General features: G+C 42.3%; 1 protein-coding gene across 1 annotated transcript in view; it reads left to right on the top strand.

The window, feature by feature from the left end:
- Window positions 1-25,199, top strand: part of lepr (leptin receptor) — a 63,264-nt gene that overhangs the window by 24,868 nt on the left and 13,197 nt on the right. Inside the window, exons 7-15 of the mRNA XM_029707951.1 lie at window positions 2,621-2,778; window positions 3,086-3,230; window positions 13,771-14,049; window positions 14,200-14,299; window positions 17,295-17,515; window positions 17,697-17,848; window positions 20,047-20,200; window positions 20,673-20,755; window positions 21,045-21,258. Of these exons, the coding sequence (XP_029563811.1) occupies window positions 2,621-2,778; window positions 3,086-3,230; window positions 13,771-14,049; window positions 14,200-14,299; window positions 17,295-17,515; window positions 17,697-17,848; window positions 20,047-20,200; window positions 20,673-20,755; window positions 21,045-21,258 (1,506 nt within the window). The remainder of the gene's footprint in view (window positions 1-2,620; window positions 2,779-3,085; window positions 3,231-13,770; window positions 14,050-14,199; window positions 14,300-17,294; window positions 17,516-17,696; window positions 17,849-20,046; window positions 20,201-20,672; window positions 20,756-21,044; window positions 21,259-25,199) is intronic.

Below are 25,199 nucleotides of genomic sequence, written 5' to 3'. Positions count from 1 at the left end.
AGCTCTGGTTCGGGGGTAGCCCCCACACGGCCTGCTGATCCCCCCCGCTTCTGTGTCACCGGAGGAACCTGACCGTGGATCAGCGCCGGAGGCTCTGAACTGCCGACCGCCGCCGGAGGCTCTGAACTGCCGACCGCCGCCGGAGGCTTCCTACGGGGAGCTGGAACCGGTCTCACCGGACTGGGGAGACACACTGAGGACCGAGTGCTCAAAGCAGGCACCGGCCTTACTGGGCTATTGAGGCGAACTGGAGGGAGAGCGCGAGGAGCAGGCACTGGACGTACTGGATTATGGAGGCGTACCGGAGAGAGAGTGCGAGAGGCATGCTCACCACAATAAGCACGGGGAGTTGGCTCAGGGCTCACCCCTGGCCCAGCCAAACTACCCGTGTGCCCCCCCAAAAAAATGTTTGGGGGCTGCCTCTCGTTCTTCCCCGGTAGGCTCCAATATCTGTCAATGACTTGCCCCCAAGTCCAGTTTCTCCTCTCCATCCATTCCATGTGTGACCAGGTGTCCATCTCTGCCTGGGCACACCGCTTGATCCAGTCATGGTGGGTAGTTCTGTAACGTTCGTCGTTCAAAGGGGACCAAGGCGCGCCATGTAAAGTGCTCATATTTAACTTTAATGAAAACACTAAATCAAAACAACAATAAGATGGGTTACAAATAACTCCCCTGTCAAGTCAATCACTGGGAGTAAACACAAATACTTCAAAATGAACAAAGCAGTTTAAATACCAGGAGGATACATCTCACTGTCAAATACTGTAATATATGTTCAAATTCCAGGAAGAAATGTCGAAAGGGTGTCTTCTACTCTGCCTTGGTACTGGGTTGCAATTTCAGTTATTTTAATTACATTTTGAGGTATTGATTTTTCTGACATATGGAGCTTGGCCTTATTGATCCGTATTCAGTAAGAAGCCCATGGACCACTAAAGTAGAGATGCTGTCTTTTAGATATATGTTATTATATCATGTTCATACACCACTGAGCCTGGCCTGTCATGTCATTTCAAATACGTTTCTGCTGATTTCATCATTTGGCTGCCCTGTATGAAGCCTGTTTGAGTCTATAACCAATGCAGTTATTAGGGACAATCAATGTGTCTCCAATGGCTGTTACAGTACTGTATGTGCCTGAGACCATTGTCTCTGCAGTGTAGAAATATAGATATCGCATCTTAATTTGATCACTTGTTTGTTACTGAGAATGTTCCTGCGCTGGAAATGCAGATGAGCTTCGTGATTTACATAAGTTCACTGAAAACCTGCACAAACACACAGTTATATACTGAACAAAAATATAAACGTAACATGCAACAATTTCTAGATTTTCCTGAGTTACAGTTCGTATAAGGAAGTCAGTGAATTGAAATAAATTCATTAGGCCCCAATCTATTGATTTCACATGACAGATACCTTAAAAAAAGTTAGTGGCCTGTATCAGAAAACCAGTAACCAAAAGTCAGTATCTGGTGTGACCACCATTTGCCTCTTGGAGTGCAGCACATCTCTTTTGTATAGAGTTGATCAGGCTGTTTGTGGCCTGTGGAATGTTGTCCCACTCTTTTTTTAATGGCAACAGCTCTGGTGGACATTCCTACAGGCAGCATGCCAATTGCCCGTTCCCTCAACTTGAGACCTCTGTGGAATTGTATTGTGTGACAAAACTGTCCCCAGGTGCACCTGTTTAATGATCATGCGGTTTAATCCCACCTGTCAATTGGATGGATTATCTTGGCAAAGGAGAAATACTCACTAACAGGGATGTAAACAAATGTGTGTACAACATTTGAGAGAAATAAGCTTTTTGTGCATTTGGAACATTTCCTGGATGACTGAGTTAAGCTTGGTACAGAAATACAATTCTATCACATTAACATTAGTACATAGCACGTCAATGTATTACAAATAGCTTTATCCTTATTAATACATTTTATACATCCATGTGGATGCAATTCTCATCGCTGAGGCTATTATATAAACAGTTTTATGGTAATATGGCTATATTGTCTCTTCTGAGTATCACAAAATTGTACCAAGCGGACCAGTTCGTAGCTGGATTCTTCACCAATCTTCCATACCTTCTCCAGAACACAAATGTCACTCGGTTCCCCAATTCTGTGAGTTGGAAGAATTTCTTGTGTCTCTCTATGGGACCCCTCTGTGTCTCAACTGGGCCATGTGGTTGTAAGATTCTTCTCTTAGAGTTTTTACAACCCTTTCACACAGGGCCTGGGTGGGGGAAGGTAGGTTGGGGGATGGTGCAAAGGGGGGGAGGGGGTCAACTGTCCTCCCTGTACTCAAAGAGGCCAACGTCATGACAGGACCAACACTTTACATGTTGCGTTTATATTTTAGTTCAGTGTATTAACAGTATTGCACTTTTCATGTAGCCTACTTTTTTCCAGCTAATAGCCTAACCACCGATCAAGCAACATTATGGACTAAACTTTCAAATCATGTTGCTACAATATACTGGTCAAATTAAGATCTGAGCGCCCATAATGACGTTGATAATGGTGTTTCATAGTTTGGAGGATGGTGATGATGCTAACAACCATGGATGATGATGATGATGAAGGTGTGTGTGTGTGTGTGTGTGTGTGTTGTACAGGGAAACCAAGCCCACCACTGAACCTAACACACACCCAGACCACAGAGGGAGAGTTGATTCTGAGCTGGAGCGACCCACAGCCCCATGCCAGCCCTGTCCAACTGAGCTACGAGGTCCGATACAATACCTCCCAAAGTACCTCTCACCTCAACTGGCTGGTAAGAACACACTGGCCTCCGAGCAAACACAACATCTAAGTACAGGTCTTACAGGAAAATAAAGCTAGTGACAATAATAATTTCACAGAGAACAAGAGCAAACACCTAGAGGATAGAGGATGTTGAAGAGTCTTAAGGCTACTCATGGTTGTTCTTAGATGTAGATATCATTTTTAGTTATGTTCTCAGTCATCACAATGCCATTTTGTATTTGTCAAATTGTCAATCCATGTTGACACTGCATTTTGCAGATGGAGTAACTTCTGTATGACATCTTGTGTTTCTCTCCCCTATTCCTCTGTTCCAGCACGTGGAGGTGTCTGGAGGCCAGTGGGTGTCTCTGACTGGACTGAGGCCTGGTCTGCACTACACTGTCCAGATCCGGTCTCGCCACCCTGCTCGGCCTCACCTGTGGAGTGACTGGAGCCAACGACATCGTATCCGTCTGGAAAGTGAGACCTCTCTCTCTGCACAGAAACATATACATCATAAACACACAGTTAACTTATCATACTCCCTTGACATCTACCTGCACAGTAAGACCTCTGCCTTGCCCTACTTACACACATTAAATATACAGTCAGATATAGTCCCCTCTCATACTGTGTCGTGTCTTTGGCATTATTAAAACTAAATTCTTATTATTACGCGATTAAACTGATTAATCGTGTAACTGTAATTAACTAGGAAGTCGGGGCACCAAGGAAAATATTCAGATTACAAAGTTATAATTTTCCTAATATATCTTTCAGATATTTTAATATCTGATCAATTAGTCTTCTGATTAATGATGTATTCTTTACCTCACGTCAGTCTCATTCCAAACGTCGTAAATTGTTGGTTATCTGCACGAACCCAGTCTTCACTATGAGTCATCCATACATCAATTGTCTTAAAATCATTTATTTACTAACTAGGTAATTCACAGAAATGCATAACAAACAGTAGATATCGTAACAAAGAAATGATAGAGGAATGTGCCCTAGTGGGCTAAACCGGCATGGCGGCTTGTTAGACAAAAGGGGAGTGGGGGGTCAGCTGAGATGGCACTACAGAGTTGATAATTATAACAATTGAAATACTAATCCTTTGCACATGAACGCTCACTCATTCGGGAACAATTGCAATCAATATATATATTTACGCTCAGTGTGTCGTCGGGATCTCTGTTGAAAAGTTAGTTTCTGTTGGAGAGTCTATCCGCCCTCTCTCTCTCTGTCGTGGTTAGAATGGGTAGTTCAGAGTGACATTCATTAAAGCCGTTATTGGACAGATGTTTCGGCGGTTGTCGGTCCTTCGCGTTCAATGATACCGAATTCCCATGACGCCAGACCATAACTGTGCTCATGGGCGGTCCTCTGATTTAGTTAGACTCCAAAGGGAATTGGAGTTTCCTTCATTAAACAGTCCAAAATCACATTACACAATTTCACAAACAGTTCCATCCTTATTAATTCATTTTATACCACCATTTAGATGTAAGTCTCATAGCTGAGGCTATTGTATAAACATGATTATGGTAATGTGGCGGTATTGTCTCTCATGAGTTTCACAAAATTGTACCAAACGGACCAGTTCGTAGCTGGATTCTTCATCAGAGAAACACATGCGGAATTGGTGCATTCAGTCGCTCTTTAAGACAAAAGGAGAAGCTATTTTCCTAGCACACTGTCATAAATCATCTGTGGTTGATAGATTTTGCCCACACAAACACACATATATGGGGAGACTGGCATGGGTCTGTACCTGCTGCATACTGTACTGTTAGAGACTCGAGGATTCATAGATATGCATTGCATTTCCATGCAGTTAATACTGTATACATTGGGTAACTTAGCAAACATATTTGGTTTGGAACCCCTGGATGAGGAGACTGGGATGGGTCTGTACCTGCTGCATACTGTACTGTTAGAGACGCGATGATTCATAAATATGCATTACATACACTTGCAGCTGATACAGTATACATTGGGCAACTTGGCCAACATATTTGGTTTGGAACCCCTGGATGAGGAGACTGGGATGGGTCTGTACCTGCTGCATACTGTACTGTTAGAGACGCGATGATTCATAAATATGCATTACATACACTTGCAGCTGATACAGTATACATTGGGCAACTTGGCCAACATATTTGGTTTAGAACCCCTGGATGAGGAGACTGGGATGGGTCTGTACCTGCTGCATACTGTACTGTTAGAGACGCGATGATTCATAAATATGCATTACATACACTTGCAGCTGATACAGTATACATTGGGCAACTTGGCCAACATATTTGGTTTGGAAATTGTGAAGTTGTCTCAGGTGTTCATTTTTATTGTTTATTATCTACTTCACTTGCTTTAACATTACCAAGATAATAAACAATACAAATGAACAGTAAACATTACTCACAAAATTTCCAAAAGAATAAAGACATTTCAAATGTCATATTATGTCTATATACAGTGTTGTAACGATGTGTAAATAGTTAAAGTACAAAAGGGAAAATAAATAAACATAAATATGGGTTGTATTTACAATGGTGTTTGCTCTTCACTGGTTGCCCTTTTCTTGTGGCAACTGGTCACAAGTCTTGCTGCTGTGATGGCACACTGTGGTATTTCACCCAGTAGATATGGGAGTTTATTAGCTTATTCTCCCCTTTCTGTCTCTCTCGCCCTCTCTTTCTCCCTCCCTGCCCCTCTTCTCATCTATCTCTCCCTCTCTCAGTGATGACTACATCATGCAGAGAGTCGGTTTTTGGAGGTTGTCTGTTTTTGTCCCTTTCCTCCTATAGCTTTACTGCAGAGCTGTAGATTCATCTGTCAGCCCTGTCAGCCCTCTCTCTGACTCACATGATGAAGGCTCTTCATAAAGGACAAAGACAGGGAATGAAAGATGGGGACCACTGAGGGATTCTGCCCCAGTGTAGAAGTGATTATTGAAAACGCACACACAGAGGAGCCAGGACCATGGAAATATACAGTTGAAGTCGTAGGTTTACATACATTTAGCTTGGCGACATTAAAACTCGTTTTTCAACCACTCCACAAATGTCTTGTTAACAAACTATAGTTTTGGCAAGTCGGTTAGGACATCTACTTTGTGCATGACACAAGTAATTTTTCCAACAATTGTTTATAGACAGATTATTTGACTTATAATTCACTGTATCACAATTCCACTGGGTCAGAAGTTTACATACACTCAGTTGACTGTGCCTTTTAAACAGCTTTGAAAATTCCAGAAAATTATGTCATGGCCTTAGAAGATTCTGATAGGCTAATTGACATCATTTGAGTCAATTGGAGGTGTACCTGTGGATGTATTTCAAGGCCTACCTTCAAACTCAGTGCCTCCTTGCTTGACATGGAAAATCAAAAGAACTCAGCCAAGACCTCAGGAAAAGAATTGTAGACCTCCACAAGTCTGGTTCATCCTTGGGAGCAATTTCCAAACGCCTGATGGTACAACGTTCATCTGTACAAACAATAGTATGCAAGTATAAACACCATGGGACCACGCAGACGTCATACCGCTCAGGAAGGAGATGCGTTCTGTCTCCTAGAGATGAATGTACTTTGGTGCGAAAAGTGCAAATCAATCCCAGAACAACAGCAAAGGACCTTGCGAAGATGCTGGAGGAAACGGGTACAAAAGTATCTATATCCACAGTAAAACGAGTCCAATATCGACATAACCTTAAAGGTCGCTCAGCAAGGAAGAAGCCACTGCTCCAAAACCGCCATAAAAAAATCCAGACTACGGTTTTCAACTGCACATGGGGACAAAGATTGTACTTTTTGGAGAAATGTATTCTGGTCTGATGAAACAAAAAAAGAACTGTTTGGCCATAATGACCATCGTTATGTTTGGAGGAAAACGGGGGAGGCTTGCGAGCTGAAGAATACCATCCCAACCGTGAAGCACGGGGGTGGCAGCATCATGTTTTGGGGGTGCTTTGCTGCAGGAGGGGCTGGTGCACTTCACAAAATAGATGGCATCATGAGGGAGGAAAATTATGTGGATATATTGAAGCAACATCTCAAGACATCATTCAGGAAGTTAAAGCTTGGTCGCAAATTCGTCTTCCAAATGGACAATGACCACAAGCATACTTCCAAAGTTGTGGCAAAATGGCTTAAGGACAACAAAGTCAAGGTATTGAAGTGGCCATCACAAAGCTCTGACGTCAATCCTATAGAAAATGTGTGTGCAGAACTGATAAAGAGTGTGCGAGCAAGGAGGCCTACAAATCTGACTCCGTTACAGCAGGTCTGTCAGGAGGAATGGGCCAACATTCACCAACGTATTGTGGGAAGCTTGTGGAAGGCTACCCGAAACGTTTGACCCAAGTTGAACAATTTAAAGGCAATGCTACCAAATACTAATTGAGCGTATGTAAACTTCTGACCCACTGGCAATGTGATGAAAAAAATAAAAGCTGAAATAAATATTTCTCTACTATTATTCTGACATTTCACATTCTTAAAATAAAGTGGTGATCCTAACTGCCCTACGACAGGGGATTTTTACTAGGATTAAATGTCAGGAATTGTGAAACTGAGTTTAAATGTATTTGGCTGAGGTGTATGTAAACTTCCGACTTCAACTGTGATGATATTTATATTGGTCAAGACAAACACATACAGACACACATGTACACACACACGCAGAGCCATTTGTAAAAATATTGTCCTCCCTCCCTCCCTCCCTCGCACACTCACTCTTTCTTTCTCTCTTTATTACACTTGAGAGGTCTCATTGCTAAGAGGAAGATCATTACATGCAACTAATCACCTAGGCTATTGCCCTTTTTAGCTTTCAGTCAATAGATTTGATTTTGTGTGCCTCATAAACAAACAGAAAATAACTTAAACTGGAAGAGTGAGCAAAGCTATCATTAAGGCAACGGTTAGCTATTTGAAGAATCTCAAATATAAAATATTTTTTGGGTTACTACATGATTCTTTGTGTTATTTCATAGTTTTGATATCTTCACTATTATTCAATAGTTAAAATTATACAATGTAGAAAATAGTCCAAATAAAAACCCTTGTAGTTTTAAAACTTTTGACCAGTAGTGAACATATGAGATGAGTAATGCAAAATATGTCAACATTATTAAATTGACTAGTGTTCCATTTTTTAAAGTGGCCAGTGATTTCAAGTCTATGTATGTAGGCAGCAGCCTCTAATGTGCTAGTGATGTTTATTTAACCTGTTGGGGCTAGGGGGCAGTATTTGCACGGCCGGATAAAAAACGTATCCGATTTAATCTGGTTACTACTCCTGCCCAGTAACTAGAATATGCATATAATTATTGGCTTTGGATAGAAAATACCCTAAAGTTTCTAAAACTGTTTGAATGGTGTCTGTGAGTATAACAGAACTCATTTGGCAGGCCAAAACCTGAGAAGATTCCTTACAGGAAGTGGCCTGTCTGACTATTTCTTGCCCTCCTTGATAATCTCTAACAAAAACAGGGGATCTCTGGCATGACGTGACACTGCCTACGGCTCCCATAGGCTCTCAGAACCCGGGAAAAACCTGAATGACGTAATTCAAGGCCCAGGCTGAAACACACTAGCGCATTTGGCAAGTGCTCTATCAGAGGGCCATTAGACTGAGGCTCGTGCATGAGGGGATAGCATGCTTTTACTTTCACTCTCTTTGTAATAAAAAAACGATTTCCCGGTCGGAATATTATCGCTTTTTTACGAGAAAAATGGCATAAAAATTGATTTTAAACAGCGGTTGACATGCTTCGAAGTACGGTAATGGAATATTTAGATTTTTTTTGTCACGAAATGCGTCGTGCTCGTAACCCTTATTTACCCTTTCGGATAGTGTCTTGAACGCACGAACAAAACGCCGCTATTTGGATATAACAATGGATTATTTGGGACCAAACCAACATTTGTTATTGAAGTAGAAGTCCTGGGAGTGCATTCTGACGAAGACAGCAAAGGTAATAACATTTTTCTTATAGTAAATCTGACTTTGGTCAGGGCTAAACTTGCTGGGTGTCTAAATAGCTAGCCCTGTGATGCCGGGCTATCTACTTAGAATATTGCAAAATGTGCTTTCACCGAAAAGCTATTTTAAAATCGGACATATCGAGTGCATAGAGGAGTTCTGTATCTATAATTCTTAAAATAATTGTTATGTTTTTTGTGAGCGTTTATCGTGAGTAATTTAGTAAATTCACCGGAAGTGTTCGGTGGGAATGCTAGTCACATGCTAGTCACCTGCTAATGTAAAAAAGCTGGTTTTTGATATAAATATGAACTTGATTGAACAGACATGCATGTATTGTATAACATAATGTCCTAAGATTGTCATCTGATGAAGATCATCAAAGGTTAGTGCTGCATTTAGCTGTGGTTTGGGTTTATGTGACATTATATGCTAGCTTGAAAAATGGGTGTCTGATTATTTCTGGCTGGGTACTCTGCTGACAATCTAATGTTTTGCTTTCGTTGTAAAGCCTTTTTGAAATCGGACAGTGTGGTTAGATTAACGAGAGTCTTGTCTTTAATATGCTGTAAAATAGTCAAGCGTCCCACCTAGCCCAGAGAGGTTAATAGTCTGATGGCCTTGAGATGGATGCTTTTCAGTCTCTCTTTCCCAGCTTTGATGCATCTCGACTGACCTCGCCTTCTTGATGATGATAGCGGGGTGAACAGGCAGTGGCTCGTGTGGTTGTTGTCCTTGTTGATGTTTTTGGCCTCCCTGTGACATTGGGTGCTGTAGGTGTCCAGGAGGGCAGGTAGTTTGCCCCCAGTGATGCGTTGGGCAGACCGCACCACCCTCTGGAGAGCCTTGCGGTTGTGGGCGGTGCAGTTGCCGTACCAGGCGGTGATACAGCCCGACAGGATGCTCTCAATTGTGCATCTGTAAGCGTTTGTGAGGGTTTTAGGTGCCAAGCTACATTTCTACAGCCTCATGAGGTCGAAGAGGCACTGTTGTGCCTTCTTTACCACGATCTCTGTGTGGTTGGACCATTTCAGTTTGTCAGTGATGTGTACGCTGAGAAATGTGAAGCTTTCCACCTTGTCCACTGCGGTCCCGTTGATGTGGATAGGAGGGGTGCTCCCTCTGCTGTTTCCTGGAGTCCACGATCATCTCCTTTGTTTTGTTGACGTTGAGTGAGAGGTTATTTTCCTGGCACCACACTCCGAGCCCTCACCTCCTCCCTGTAGGCTGTCTCGTCATTGTTGGTAATCAAGCCTATTTCTGTTGTGTCGTCTGCAAACTCGATGATTGCGTAGGAGGGGTGCTTGGCCACGCAGTCATGGGAGTACAGGCAGGGTTCAGACCTAGGGCCTCGAGCTTAATGATGAGCTTGGAGGGTACTATGGTGTTGAATGCTGAGATATAGTCAATGAACAGCATTCTTACGTAGGTATTCTTCTTGTGCAGATGGGATAGGGCAGTGTGATGGCGATTGCATCGTCTGTGGATCTATTGGGGCGGTAAGCAAATTGAAGTGGGTCTAGGGCGACAGGTAAAGTAGAGGTGATATGATCCTTGACTAGCCTCTCAAAGCACTTCATGATGACAGAAGTGAGTGCTACGGGGTGATAGTCATTTATTTCAGATACCTTTGCTTTCTTGGGTACAGGAACAATGGTGGCCATCTTGAAGCATGTGGGGACAGCAGAGTGGGATAGGGAGAGATTGAATATGTCCGTAAACACACTAGCCAGCTGGTCTGCGCATGCTCTGAGGACGAAGCTAGGGATGCCGTCTGGGCCGGCAGCCTTGCGAGGGGTTTACATGCTTAAATGTCTTACTCACGTCAGCCACAGAGAAGGAGAGCCCACAGTCCTTGGTAGCTGGCCGCGTCGGTGGCGGTGTATTATCCTCAAAGTGGGTGAAGAAGGTGTTTAGTTTGTCTGGAAGCAAGACATTGGTGTCCACGACGTGGCTGGTTTTCCTTTTGTAGTCCGTGATTGTCTGTAGACCCTGCCATATATGTCTCTTGTCTGAGACGTTGAATTGCGACTCCACGTTGTCTTTATGCTGACATTTTGCCTGTTTGATTGCCTTGCGGAGGGAATAACTACACTGTTTGTATCCTGCCATATTCCCAGTCACCTTGCCATGGTTAAAAGCGGTGGTTCGTGCTTTCAGTTTTGCACGAATGCTGCAATCTCTCCACGGTTTCTGGTTAGGGTAGGTTTTAATATTCAGTGGGTACAACGTCTCCTATACACTTCCTGATAAACTCAGTCACCGTATCAGTATATTTGGCAATATTATTCTCGGAAGCTACCCGGAACATATCCCAGTCCGTGTGATCAAAACATTCTTGGTGCGTGGATTCCGATTGGTCAGACCAGCATTGGAGAGTCCTTAGCACGGGTACATCCTGTTTGAGTTTCTGCCTATAGGAAGGGAGGAGCAAAACAGAGTTGTGGTCAGATTTGCCGAAAGGAGGGCGGGGGAGGGCCTTGTAGGCATCCCGGAAGTTTGAGTAGCAGTGGTTGAGTGTTTTAGCAGCGCGAGTACTTCAGTCAATGTGCTGATAGAACTTGGCCAGCCTTTTTCTCAAATTTGCTTTGTTAAAATCCCCAGCTACAATAAATACAGCCTCAGGATATGTGGTTTCCAGTTTGCATAAAGTCTAGTGAAGTTCTTTGAGCGCCGTCGTGGTATCGGCTTGAGGGGGGATATACACGGTTGTGACTATAACTGAAGAGAATTCTCTTGGGAGTTAATACGGTCTGCATTTGATTTTGAGGTATTCTAGGTTGGGTGAACAAAAGGACTTGAGTTCCTGTATTTTATCACAATCACACAATGAGTCGTTGATCATGAAACACACCCACCCTTCTTCTTCCCGGAGAGATGTTTATTCCATCTGCGCAATGAACTGAGAAACCAACTGGCTGGATCGACTCAGACAGTATGTCCCGAGACAGCCATGTTTCTGTGAAAGAGAGTATGTTTTCATCGCTGATGTATCTCTTGAAAAAAAATCCTCACCCTGAGCTCGTCAACTTTATTATCGGGGCGGCACGGTAGCCTAGTGGTTAGAGCGTTGGGCTAGTAACCGAAAGGTTGCAAGTTCGAATCCCCGAGCTGACATGGTACAAATCTGTCTTTTTGTCCCTGAACACTGTTCCTAGGCCGTCATTGAAAATAAGAATTTGTTCTAAACTGACTTGCCTAGTTAAATAAAGGTAAAAAAAATAATTTTCCAGAGACTAAACATTAGCCAGTAATATACATCGGAAGCTGTGTGTGGTGTGCACGCCTCCTAAGTCAGACTAGAAGACCACTCCGAGTACATCTCCTCCACTGGTGGTGTTTTGGGTCGGCCTCTGGAATCAGTTCAATTGCCCTGGATCCGCTTCAGGAAAGTCGTATTCCTGGTCGTAATGCTGGTGAGTTACCACCGCTCTGATATCCAATAGTTCTTCCCGGCTGTATGTAAGAACACAAAAAAAATTCTGGGCTAATAATGTAAGAAATAATAGATTAAAAACTAAATACTACAAAGTTTCCTAAGAGCTAGAAGCATGGCAGCCCTCTCTGTCAGCTCCATTTTATGTTACAGCCTTATTCTAAAATTGATTCATTCTGGTTTTTTTACCGCATCAATCTACAAACAATACTACATAATGACAAAGCAAAAACAGGATTGTAGAAATGTAGAAAAATAGAAAATATAGAAAACTGAAATATCACCTTTACATAAGTATTCAGACCCTTTATGCAGCACTTTGTTGAAGCACCTTTGGCAGCGATTACAGCTTCGAGTCTTCTTTGGTATGGCGCTACAAGCTTGGCACACCTGTATTTGGAGAGTTTCTCCCATTCTCTGCAGAACCTCTCAAGCTCTGTCAGGTTGGATGGGGAGTGTCACTGCACAGCTATTTTCAGGTCTCGCAAGAGATGTTCCATCAGGTTCAAGTCCGGGGTCTGGCTGGTCCACTCAAGAACATTCAGAGACTTGTCCTAAAGCCACTCCTGCATTGTCTTGGCTGTGTGCTTAGGGTCGTTGTCCTGTTGGAAGGTAAACCTTCACCCCAGTCGGAGGTTCTGAGCGCTCTGGAGCAGGTTTTCATCAAGGATCTCCCTGTACTTTGCTCTGTTCATCTTTCCCTCAATCCTGATTAGTTTCCCAGTCCTTGCCACTGAAAAATATCCCCATAGCATGATGCTGCCACTACCATGCTTCACCTTAGGGATGGTGCCAGGTTCCCTCCAGACGTGACACTTGGCATTCAGGCCGAAGAGTTCAATCTTGGTTTCATCAGACCAGCGAGTCTCTTGTTTGTCATGGTCTGAGAGTCCTTTAGGTGCCTTTTGGCAAACTCCCAAACCACAAAGGCCTGATTTTAGAGGAGTCCTTTTGGAAGGTTCTCCCATCTCCACAGAGGAATTTAAATTTGAAAGAAATTATGCTAATTGAATCCATTTTAGAATAAGGCTGTAACGTAACAAAATGTGGAAAAAATCAAGAGGTCTGAATTCTTTCTGAATGCACTGTATAGTGTACCACACAAATGGCCAAATTCAGGCTACTGTGCAACTTGCTATTCAGGTAGGATGCAACTTTTTATTTTATTTTCATATTTTTAATCATTTGTGTTATTATTATTATTATTATTGTATATCATTTTATTATTGTAGCCTATTTATTAATCTAAACCAGTTCTTTAAATATGCAAAAATCTGTCTTTTTGAATTGGGTGCTCCATATTTAGTTTAAGATTCTTGGTAATTGCTGCAATATAGCCTGTTCAAAACTTCTGTGAAGGTTTAAACTAGTTTGCAAGTGTTTTGTTTCATTCTGTTGAGTCATTTTCTTTGGCCAAATTAAGTTCCAACTGTAATGTGTTTGCTGCGATACAATTTCCACCTCGGATTTTCCCTATAAACAATGGCTTGACTTACTTTTGACATTACCCTAATAAAGTTTAGAAAAGTTTGTGAAGGTTTGATGTGATGTTATACAGTTTTTCTGACTGAGTTCACTTTGCTTTGTTTCAGATGTGACATATCTCCCTGAGAGAGTGGTGGCCAGCTTTGGAGACAGCGTGACCGTCTATTGCGTGTTCAATGACCTCAGGGTGAACGCCAGCACCACGGTCTGGATTCTGAACTCCCGTGACCGCCTTCCTAAGAGCCAGTACACTGCAGTCAACGACCGTGTCAGTAAAATAACAGTTCGACCATCGGAGCAGAGACTGTCTGACACCCTGCATTGCTGCCAACCTTTAGGGGAGACGTATAGCTGTAACTACCGCTACTCAACGATATACATTAAAGGTGTGCTGGGATGGATGGTTGGATGCATAGATGGATGGATGTCAGGGTTTGGATGGATGTCAAGGTTTAGATTGATATAGGGTTGGGATTGGGTTAGGGTTAGACCTCAGGAAATGTATTTATTTGATGTAAATTATCTGTGTGTTTCAGATCCGGTCATTGATATCAGCTGTGTGACCAATGGGGATCTGGACAGCATGACCTGTAGGTGGAACAACCTACCTATAGGTGGAATCAACTTCATGTCCAGGTAAACACTACTTACAGCATTGTATAACCTACACAAACATCTGTACAACCTACACGAGTACATACACCTGTACAACCTACACAAAAACCTGTACAACCTACACATATAGTTTAAAGTGACTATTGGTTATCTTATATCTTGTGATTAAGATCAGTCTATTAGAGCATTTGAAATACTGGAGGATCTTACATTTGGCTCTTTGTTAAAGATGTATTATACATAAATCTCTCTGCCATTTCCTGGTTTCTACAATTTTATATATATATATATATGTATGTATGTATGTATGTATGTATGTATGTATGTATGTATGTATGTATGTATGTATGTATGTATGTATGTATGTATGTATGTATGTATGTATGTATGTATGTATGTATGTATGTATGTATGTATGTATGTATGTATGTATGTATGTATGTATGTATGTATGTATGTATATATATATATATATATATATATATATATATATATATATATATATATATATATATATATATATATATATATATATATATATATATGTGTATATATATATATGTGTATATATATATGTGTATATATATATATGTGTATATATATATATGTGTATATATATATATGTGTATATATATATGTGTATATATATATGTGTATATATATATATGTGTATGTATATATATATATATATAGATATATATATATACACACACACACACACACACACACATCTATAGATCTATATATATACACACATCTATAGATCTATATATATATACACACATCTATAGATCTTTATATATACACATACATCTATATATATCTATATCTATATATATATAGATAGACGTATATATATATATATATATATATATATATATATATATATATATATATATATATATATATACATATACATATATATATATATATATAGATAGATAGACGTATATCGATAGATCTATATATATATAGATAGATTGATAGATAGATAGATCTATAAATATATGTATATATTTATATAAATATATATAGCTAAACAATTAACCATAATCCCAACCCATACAATACTACTAGCGCTACAAACGGATTGTCATAGCTAGCAACCATGCAATAGCGCACATAGAACAGATCTACTGTTTCTATCACGGAACCCAAACCGGCAGCCTGGTTTGAGCCCGGGACCCTTGCACACATCAACAACAGTCACCCACGAAGCATCGTTACCCATCGCGCCACAAAAGCCGCGGCCCTTGCAACGCAAGGGGAACAACCACCTCAGGTCTCAGAGCGAGTGACGTCACCGATTGAAACGCTATTAGCGCGCACCACCGCTAACTAACTAGCCATTTCACATCAGTTACACTCACCCCCCTTTTGACCTCCTCCTTTTTCCGCAGCAACCAATGATCTGGGTCAACAGCATCAATTTAACCGTGTAGGTTCCGTCCCTCTCTTCGCCCCGACCTTGGCTCGAACCAGGGACCCTTGCACACATCAACAACTGACACCCACGAAGCATCGTTACCCATCGCGCCACAAAAGCCGCGGCCCTTGCAACGTAAGGGGAACAACCACTTCAGGTCTCAGAGCGAGTGACGTCACTGATTGAAACGCTATTAGCGCGCACCACCGCTAACTAACTAGCCATTTCACATCGGTTACATATCGCTGCAGAATGCTGTGGTAGCCATACTGGTTAAATGGGCCTTAAATTCTAAATAATTCAGTGTGCCCAGCAAAGCACCATCACACCTTCCTCCTCCATGCTTCACTGTGGGAACCACACATGCGGAGATCATCCGTCCACCTACTCTGCGTCTCACCAAGACATTCCGGTTGGAACCAAAAATCTCAAATTTGGACTCCTCAGACCAAAGGACAGATTTCCACCGGTCTAATATCCATTGCTCGTGTTTCTTGGCCCAAGTAAGTCTCTTCTTCCTATTGGTGTCCTTTAGCAGTGATTTCTTTGCAGCAATTCGACCAAGAAGGCCTGATTCACGCAGTGTGGTATGGTTCATGAGACAGTAGATTACTTATAAGGTTCTTGGTCAGGGTGGATGGGGGGTGTATAACGTGAATGTCTAGCAACCCAAAGGTTGCATGTTTGAGTCTCATCACGGTCAACTTTAGCAACTACTTACAGTACTACTTTTTAGCTATTTGTGACCTGTTTCAGGAAACTAGGTGTACAGTATGTCGCGGGTCACTACTTCACACGAGAGCCATTTCAATGTAATCTTTTTTTTTTTTTTTTTATCAAATTGAGTTTTTGGGCAGAAATGACTCCTGCAACGTGAACTTTCATGTGCCTTAATAACAAACTTGTATGCCATCTGTAAATATGAATAAAATTGTTAAATTATGAGCCGAGTTGGTTTAGCCACAGAAAAAGTGAGCAACCTTCCCGCTAGCCATGATTGGCTGAGATAATGAGTGGGCTGGACATGCCGAGAGATGAGTTCGGATTGGTCTGCCATATAGCACGCTTCTGTCTATTTGAGCTGGTTAGCATGTGTAGGTAATCCTGTATAACGCGGCTTTAAAAATATACATATATTGCTTAGTAGAACTGCATAAGTGTTGCTCTCCATTTTCTGGAGGACCTGAGTTTTGAAATCAGTGGGATGGTTGGATGGTTGGATGGATGGATGGATGGATGGAGTATGATAGCTAAAGAGATGGACAAAACACCTGTCTCTGGATTACATCTTTAAACTAAGGACAACCATGGCATCTGTGACAGGGCTAGGCCCACCTAAATGGAGGGAGACAGATTTACGTTTACTATGTTACATCTACCCCTGAGTCCAGGTTGTAAAGCAAAATGTAAATGACTGTGTGTGATAATTTGTGAATTATTGCCGTGATTTCAAAACTCAGGCAGTGTAGAAGTTTAGACTTGTTGCATACCATTGACTATGACATGGTTCATACATACCCAGAAGTGGTAAAGGTGTTTTCACCCTGACTGTGTGTGTGTGTGTGTGTGTGTGTCCGTTAAATTCTCCAGGGTGGCCGACCTGTCCTGTGACGTCATGGAGGAGGCGGAGAGGGTGGGTGTGCCAGTGGGTGTGGTCAGGCAGGCGAAATGTGAATCCAGCGGCTATAGGGGAGTGAAGAGCTGCAACCTGCAGCCAATAAGAGTGACTTCCTGCTACAAGCTGTGGATGGAGGCCAAGACAGACAACAGCACGAGGTCACATCCTGTCTACATCACACCTATGGACCACGGTGAGTTAGGACCAGTATAGGAGTTCTGGTCTTGTTACATTTATTTTCTTACATGTTGTGGCTTTTTGGAACCTACTGCACCAGTATGTGTTAATAATATTTACTATATTTAAAAAAATAATGTATAGCTTTTAGTTTGCTTGATCAGGCTACATAATGACTGTCCTCTCCCTTCCTCTAGTGAAGCCCCATCCTCCCTCAGGCCTTGAGGCAGTGAGCATGCCCAGTGGGGTCCTAAAGCTGGCGTGGGTGCCCCCAGAACTGCCCATCTACGATATGCAGTACCAGGTTCGCTATGCCCTTTCAACTGGCAGGGCCCATCCATTCTGGCAGGTACGTAGGGCTCTTGCCATAGTGCTCTGGTCAAAGTGGTGCACTATGTAGGGATCATCAACTAGATTCAGCCGGGGGCCGATTTATTCTTGAACGGATGGTCACGGGGCCAGAACATAATTACAAATAATTTGTGGACTGCAAATTGACCGCAAGAAACCCAAACACACATATAATATTTGACTAAAACATAATAATTTCAAACCGTGTTTACATTGGTATACGATTACATATCGTATGGCTGGAGACGCCAAATGAAGAACTGTTTGAAATTGTGATCATTCTGTGTACTTGGTGACTGTACAGTTTAAAATAAGTATTTTTTACCAAGTTTTTTTTATATAAAAAGTGTTTGGGAATAATTTTGGAACAGATATTTCCAATATTAAAATCAATTGGAGCTGATTTGCTGGTGTTTTTATAGTATTTTATGTCAAAAACATTTTTTATATCTAACTTTGTTTTGCTCAGAAAACCTGGGAGGCGAAATAAAATCACCGGCGGGTTAAATTCGGCCAGTGGGCTGCTAGTTGGGGAACCCTGAATAGGGGGCCATATCGGATGCGGCCTTGAGCTCATCTTGCTCCAACCGCCTGGCCATGATCATCAGCTCGTCTCTATTTTCTATCTATCTCCTATCTCTGATCTAAGAGTGGCATTATTTGCCCTAAAATACATGGCATTTACTGGTAGAGGAACACTGACTTGGTGGCATGAAGCAGAATACGTCATTTTAATAAAACCTTTGATTAACACTTTTTGAAAATGCCCACTATCTTTGGGCACATGGGTATTTTGGAAGTTTTTCCTCCATTCAAAATGTTCCCTCGCTTGCTGGGTCACATAACATTCATATCTTTTAAGACATACATTATACACTATATATACAAAAGTATATGGACAACCCTTAAAATTAGTGGATTCGACTATATCAGCCATACCCGTTGCTGACAGGTGTATAAAATTGAGCACACAGCCATGCAGTCTCCATAGACAAACATTGGCAGTAGAATTGCTTGACTGAAGGGCTCAATGACTTTCAACATAGCACCATCACAGGATGCCAACTTTCCAACAAGTCAGTTCGTCAACTTTCTGCTCTGCTAGAGCTGCCCCGGTCAGCTGTTATTGTGAAGTGAAAATGTCTAGGAGCAACAACATCTCAGCCGTGAAGTGGTAGGCCGCACAAGCTCACAGAACAGAACCGCCGAGTGCTGAAGCACATAGCGTGTAAATATAGTCTATCCTAGGTTGCAACACTCACTACCGAGTTCCAAACTGCCTCTGTAAGCAATATCAGCACAATAACTGTAAGTCGGGAGCTTCATGAAATGGGTTTCCATGGCCGAGCAGCCACACACAAGCATAAGATCACCATGCGTAATGCCAAGCGTCAGCTGGAGTGGTGTAAAGCTCGCGGACATTGGACTCTGGAGCAGTGGAAATGTGTTCTCTGGAGTGATAAATCACGCTTCACAAATCTGGGTTTGGTGGATGCCAGGAGACCGCTACCTGCCCGAATGCATAGTGCCAACTGTAAAGTTTGGGGGAGGAGGAATAATGCTCTGGGACTGTCTTTCATGGTTCGGGCTAGGCCCCTTAGTTACAGTGAAGGGAAATCATAAATGCTACAGCATACAGTGACATTCTAAACGATTCTGTGCTTCCAACTTTGTGGCAACAGTTTGGGGAAGGCCCTTTCCTGTTTTCAGCGTGACAATGCCCCTGTGCACAAAGCGAGGTCCATACAGAAATTATTTGTCGAGATTGGTGTGGAAGAACTTGACTGGCCTGCGCAGAGCCCTGACCTCAACCCCATCAAACACCTTTGGGATGAATTGGAAAGCTGACTGCGAGCCAGGCCTAATCACCCAACATCAGTGCCCGACCTCACTAATGCTCGTCTGAATGGAAGCAAGTCCCCGCAGCAATGTTCCAACATCTAGTGGAAAGCCTTCCCAGAAGAGTGGAGGCTGTTATGGCAGCAAAGGGGGGACCAACTCCATATTAATGCCCATGGTTTTGGAATGAGATGTTCGAAGAGCAGGTCTCCACATAACTTTCGTCATATAGTGTATTTTCCCAATATCCATTTGCTTTTGAGTTAATGGATAAATATTTATTGATTTTGAAGCTCTATCATTGAAAAATAAATGATTTGGTGTAAATATGTGATTTAATTGGGATATGTTCCACAGGTCCTAGCTCTGCAGACTGAGTCGTGGGCTGAGGTCCTTGAACCAGATGTGTGTGGGGTGTACAATGTGCAGGTCCGCTGTAAGCACATCAACGGCTCCGGGACCTGGAGTGACTGGAGCCACTTGCTCTACACCACCACTCACAACAGCAGAGGTACAGTATTGTACTGGATGACTTCCTCATCACTTCATGCATGTCATTTCACTTTTATTTATACAGGTTAGTGTCATTGTCATAAAAAAGAAATAGAAAGGTCCAGAATGTTTTTGGGGTGATTTCACTTGTTTTTGAGAAACCTACCAGCGATTCGCTTCGTCATCCTCGTTGTACAGTACGGGGGTCCGAATAAACATTAACAAATGCTCCAAAAACACCCAAATATGTCCTTTTAGAAACTAAAACTCTCTCAGTATACCGATGTAGGTCTTTAGAACTTTATCCGCAACGTTATATTCCATTTTGTGCGACTCGAGCCGTTTCCCGATCCAGCTGTTCCAATTTTCATGTAGCCTGCTGCCAAATGGAAAATAACGTTCTGATAGAAAATTCAAGCCTCAGTCATACAGTAGGTACACGTGCACACATGCATACACACAGCTGTAACATCTATATTCTGTTCTCTCAGCTCCTGAACAGGGTCCTGATTTCTGGCGAGTGTTTCAGGAGGATCCAGCAAGTATGCAGACGAACGTCACTCTTCTCTTCGAGGTACAGTCCATAGCCTTCAGAGAACACATTACATGTTTCATAGTATGTGGTTTAAATGTCAACATCAGAGAGAGTTAGATTAATTGAACAGGTGTACGAAGGTGCCTCCTCTCCTTCCACTACATCGTTGTTCTTAGTTTATTCTGAAAATACTAGATGAGTCAGTGCAATACAGCAGTACTCAGTTACCGATCTCAGATCAGAGAATATAAGGAAGTAGCACATTGGGTAACAAATCCTCATTAGAGTCCTTGATAGTCTCAACTCTTCCCTCTCCTCTTCCCCATAGCATTCCCCCATAGTGGAGCCAACCTACTGTGTGGAGGAACTTGTAGTACAGCACCAGGACTCTGGGGGCACTGTTACTGAGGAGCGAATAGGCCTGGTGTCATCCTATAGCTTTGAGTGGAGAGAGGAGGTCCACTCTGTGACGGTCAAGGCTCAGAACAGCCAGGGTTCTTCCACTCGGAACACCCACATGACCCTGGATAGACACCCCAAACGTAAGTCGCTGCTGAAAAATACACTGAATGGGAATGTACTGTATTTGTATAGGGCTGAAGGATTTTTATACCCAGTACACAGACTACTAGCATAAACAGATTACTAGCAGTCAAAAGAGTTTGCATTCAGAAACAAATATCTGTAAAGAAAGAAAATGTTCTTTGAAAACTGCTTGTTTGTTTTCCCAATTTAAATAACATATATTGAGTTGGTGTTCTTGCTTCATGTCATAGTCAGTTGAAATACTATGTTTCTGACTTCGTGGTCATCAGTGAGAGATAACAGGCATGTTGGTCCCAACTGGGCATGCTCACTACCTCAAGGTCCGAGGGGGGTGCGGCTTCACTAGAGAGGGAGAGGAGAGGAAGGGTGAGGGCAGCAGCAGGTAGCCTGGTGGTTAAAAACTTTGGGCCAGTTTACTGAAAGGTCGCTGGCATGAATCCCGAGCCGACTAAGTGGAAAATCTGTTGATGTTCCCTTAAGCAAGGCACTTAACCCTAATTGCTCCTGTAAGTCGCTCTGGGTACGAGTGTCTGCTAAATAACTAAAATGTAAATGATTAGGCATGTTGATGTCAGTTAAAAGCCTGAGAGTGGATCAAAAACCATTATCTCTGACTTGGTATGTTCTCTACCGAGGTCTAATAATTGTTATAATGGACTTGGAATTAATTGTAAAATGGAGCTCTTCTCGGCACAGGTCTTTGTTTGTTGTGTGTGTTTTCATCTGTTATTCATATTTTCATGAATAGCTAGTTGGCTAAGAGGAAATCATTAACTGTGATGCTGGTACTGTTATTATTAGTAAAATAGGTACTGGTCTCTCAACTTGGATGGGCCCAAAAAATGATATATGATGTTCAGTTTATTTTCTAGTCAAGGACAGGAGGGGAACACTTTTTGTTGTGCTAATTCCCACGCAGCCTACCTTTTTAGTAATCCCTCATCATAGGAAGAAAGAATACGCACATTTTCTGAGGACAATTTTTATTGTGGACAGTAACAAGAATATCTGAATGTTGTGCGTGCATCGAAATGTAAGTTGCGGGGGGGGGGGGGGGGTTATTGAATATATTTTTACATGTTGTGTAGTAATGGGTAATAACCACAAATTACTCACTAACTTTGATCAATTTGCAAACATATGTTCTATAGTACAGCTATTACTATTCTGTTTGGCATATCATGTATAGTATGTAGCATTATGCCTCGTTACCGTAAGTATCACTGCTGTATTGGTAAACATAGTTTTTCATATACACATGCTACTGCTGCGCTTTCCATAGTGGCCTTTGTTAGAGTGGTTGTTGGGAGCTTCTAGAACCTTCCCAGACAGGTCATGGAGCTCCCGCATGTGCGGAGTAATTCATGACCCTGTGGTGCTGGGGCAGATACGATAAGATAAGCATTGCAGATTCTCGCACCAGCCCGGAGCTTAGCAGCGGGAAGTAGTTTGGGGATGGCGTTCAGCTAAACCTAGGGCACAGATTTTTACAACTAAACGAAGATAGACCACAGCCTGTCGTTTCCAATGGGAACAGATGAGTCATAGTGGGCAGAACAAGCAAGGAGGTGGGCGGATCCAAGCACGAGCTAGCGAGATCCTATTGGGCCGTTCTAGCTACATCTGCATATTTCCGTTAGGGAACGCCTGCTCTGTGAAATGCGCGTGTGCAATAACTACATTCTACTTTGCACTCCTTAACAACGCCATTTCTTAAAACCTTTGCAAAAGTCTACAAAACTTTCCAATCTGTTCATAACAGATTCTAGTTTTGGGAACAGAAAACTGTATTGAGGTTCATCTATGAGAAAATGTGCAAAATGTAGGCCAAAATCCATCTCGTTCCATTCTCCCTCTGCCTGTCACTGGGCTTCTTCTCATTACCATATTTGGTAGTGAGTGGAAACGCCAAGCGGATGCTTCATATTTATACATCCAGTGAAATATCTGTCTCATTGTTCTATCTGTGCCTAGGGTATGGCAAAGTGGAGTGTGTAGAAATACATCCACCAGTTGAAGCTCATTTATACTTCGACACAATTTTAAAACTCTAAAATGCTATTTGGAGAACAGCAAAAACAAATGTGGCATGGCAAAAGGACAATCAGACTTGTGAACATAATCCCTAGCTGTGTATTGCCGCTTTCCATGTTATCTGTTGTCTGTAGCTTGTGAGATTTGGAAAAACTTTGTTGCTTTTTGTGCTGCTGCTCTGTCTGTGTGCTACGTGTTGCTTGTCCTGTGTTGCTCTGCATGTGCTCACTGCTCATTGTTTGTTTGTATTGTAATTGTTTTTAATAACCTGCCCAGGGACTGCGGTTGAAAATTAGCCGGCTGGCTAAAACCGGCACTTTTACTGAAACATTGATTAATGTTCACTGTCCCTGTAAAAAGAAACTCAAACAAAAATGTCCCATAGACATTATCACCTCAACATTAGGTTTATATTAGGTTTAAAGGTCTGTGGAATGGCATCCACAATGTACTACTCAACCTCATCATACAGTGCATTCGGAAAGTATTCAGACCCCTTGACTTTTTCCACATTTTGTTACATTACGGCCTTATTCTAAAACAAATTAATTTATTTTTTCCCTCAAACTACACACAATACCCTATAATGACAAAGCAAAAACAGATTTTTAGAAATGTTTGCAAATTGATAAAAAAAAATAAGAAAAACGATATTACATTTACGTAAGTATTCAGACCCTTTACTCAGTACTTTGTTAAAGCACCTTTGGCAGCGATTACAGCCTCGCGTCATCCTGGGTATGACGCTAAAAGCTTGGCACACCTGTATTTGGAAAGTTTCTCCCATTCTTATCTGCAGATCCTCTCAAGCTCTGTCAGGTTGGATGGGGAGCGTCGCTGTACAGCTATTTTCAGGTCTCTCCAGAGATGTTCGATTGGGTTCAAGTCCGGGCTCTGGCTGGGCCACTCAAGAACATTCAGAGACTTGTCCTGAAACCACTCCTGCGTTATCTTGGCTGTGTGCTTAGGGTTGTTGTCCTGTTGGAAGGTGAACCTTTGTCCCAGACTGTGGTCCTGAGTGCACTGGTGCAGGTTTTCATCAAGGATCTCTCTGTATTTTGCTCCGTTCGTCTTTCCCTCACTCCTGACTAGGCTCCCAGTCCCTTCCGCTGATAAACATCCCCACAGCATGATGCTGCCATCACCATGCTTCACCATAGGGATGGTGCCAAGTTTCTTCCAGACGTGACACTTGGCATTCAGGCCAAAGACTTCAAAATGGTTTCATCAGACCAGAAAATCTTGTTTCTCATGGTCTGAGAGCATCATGGTCTGAAAGTCCTTCCGTCTAGTGTCTTCCGTCTTGCCACTTTACCATAAAGGCCTGATTGTTGGAGGGCTGCAGAGATGGTTGTCCTTATGGAAGGTTCTCCCATCTCCACAGATGAACTCTAGAGCTCTGTCAGAGTGACCATCGGGTTCTTGGTCACCTCCTTGACCAAGGCCTTTCTTCCCCAATTGCTCTGTTTGGCTGGACAGCCAGCTCTAGGAAGAGTCTTGGTGTTTCCAAACTTGGAGGCCACTGTGTTCTTGGGGACCTTCAATGCTGCAGAAATGTTTTGGTACCCTTCCCCAGTTCTGTGCCTCGACACAATCCACTCTCTGAGCTCTACGGACAATTCCTTTGGCCTCATGGCTTGGTTTTTGCTCTGACATGCACTGTCAACTGTGGGACCTTACATAGACAGGTGTGTGCCATTCCAAATCATGTCCAATCAATTGAATTTACCATAGGTGGACTCCAATCAAGTTGTAGAAACTTCTCAAGGATGATCAATGGAAACAGGATGCACCTGAGCTCATTTTCGAGTCACATAGCAAAGGGTCTGAATACTTAAGGTATTCAGGTATTTCTGTTATTTATTTTTAATACATTTGCGCAAAAAAAATGTATCCGAAAATA

This window comes from Salmo trutta, chromosome 22 (assembly GCF_901001165.1).
Source record: "Salmo trutta chromosome 22, fSalTru1.1, whole genome shotgun sequence".
Taxonomy (NCBI): domain Eukaryota; kingdom Metazoa; phylum Chordata; class Actinopteri; order Salmoniformes; family Salmonidae; genus Salmo; species Salmo trutta.
Note: the sequence above shows the minus strand (reverse complement) of the source record. Positions and strands in the feature narration are given on the sequence as shown.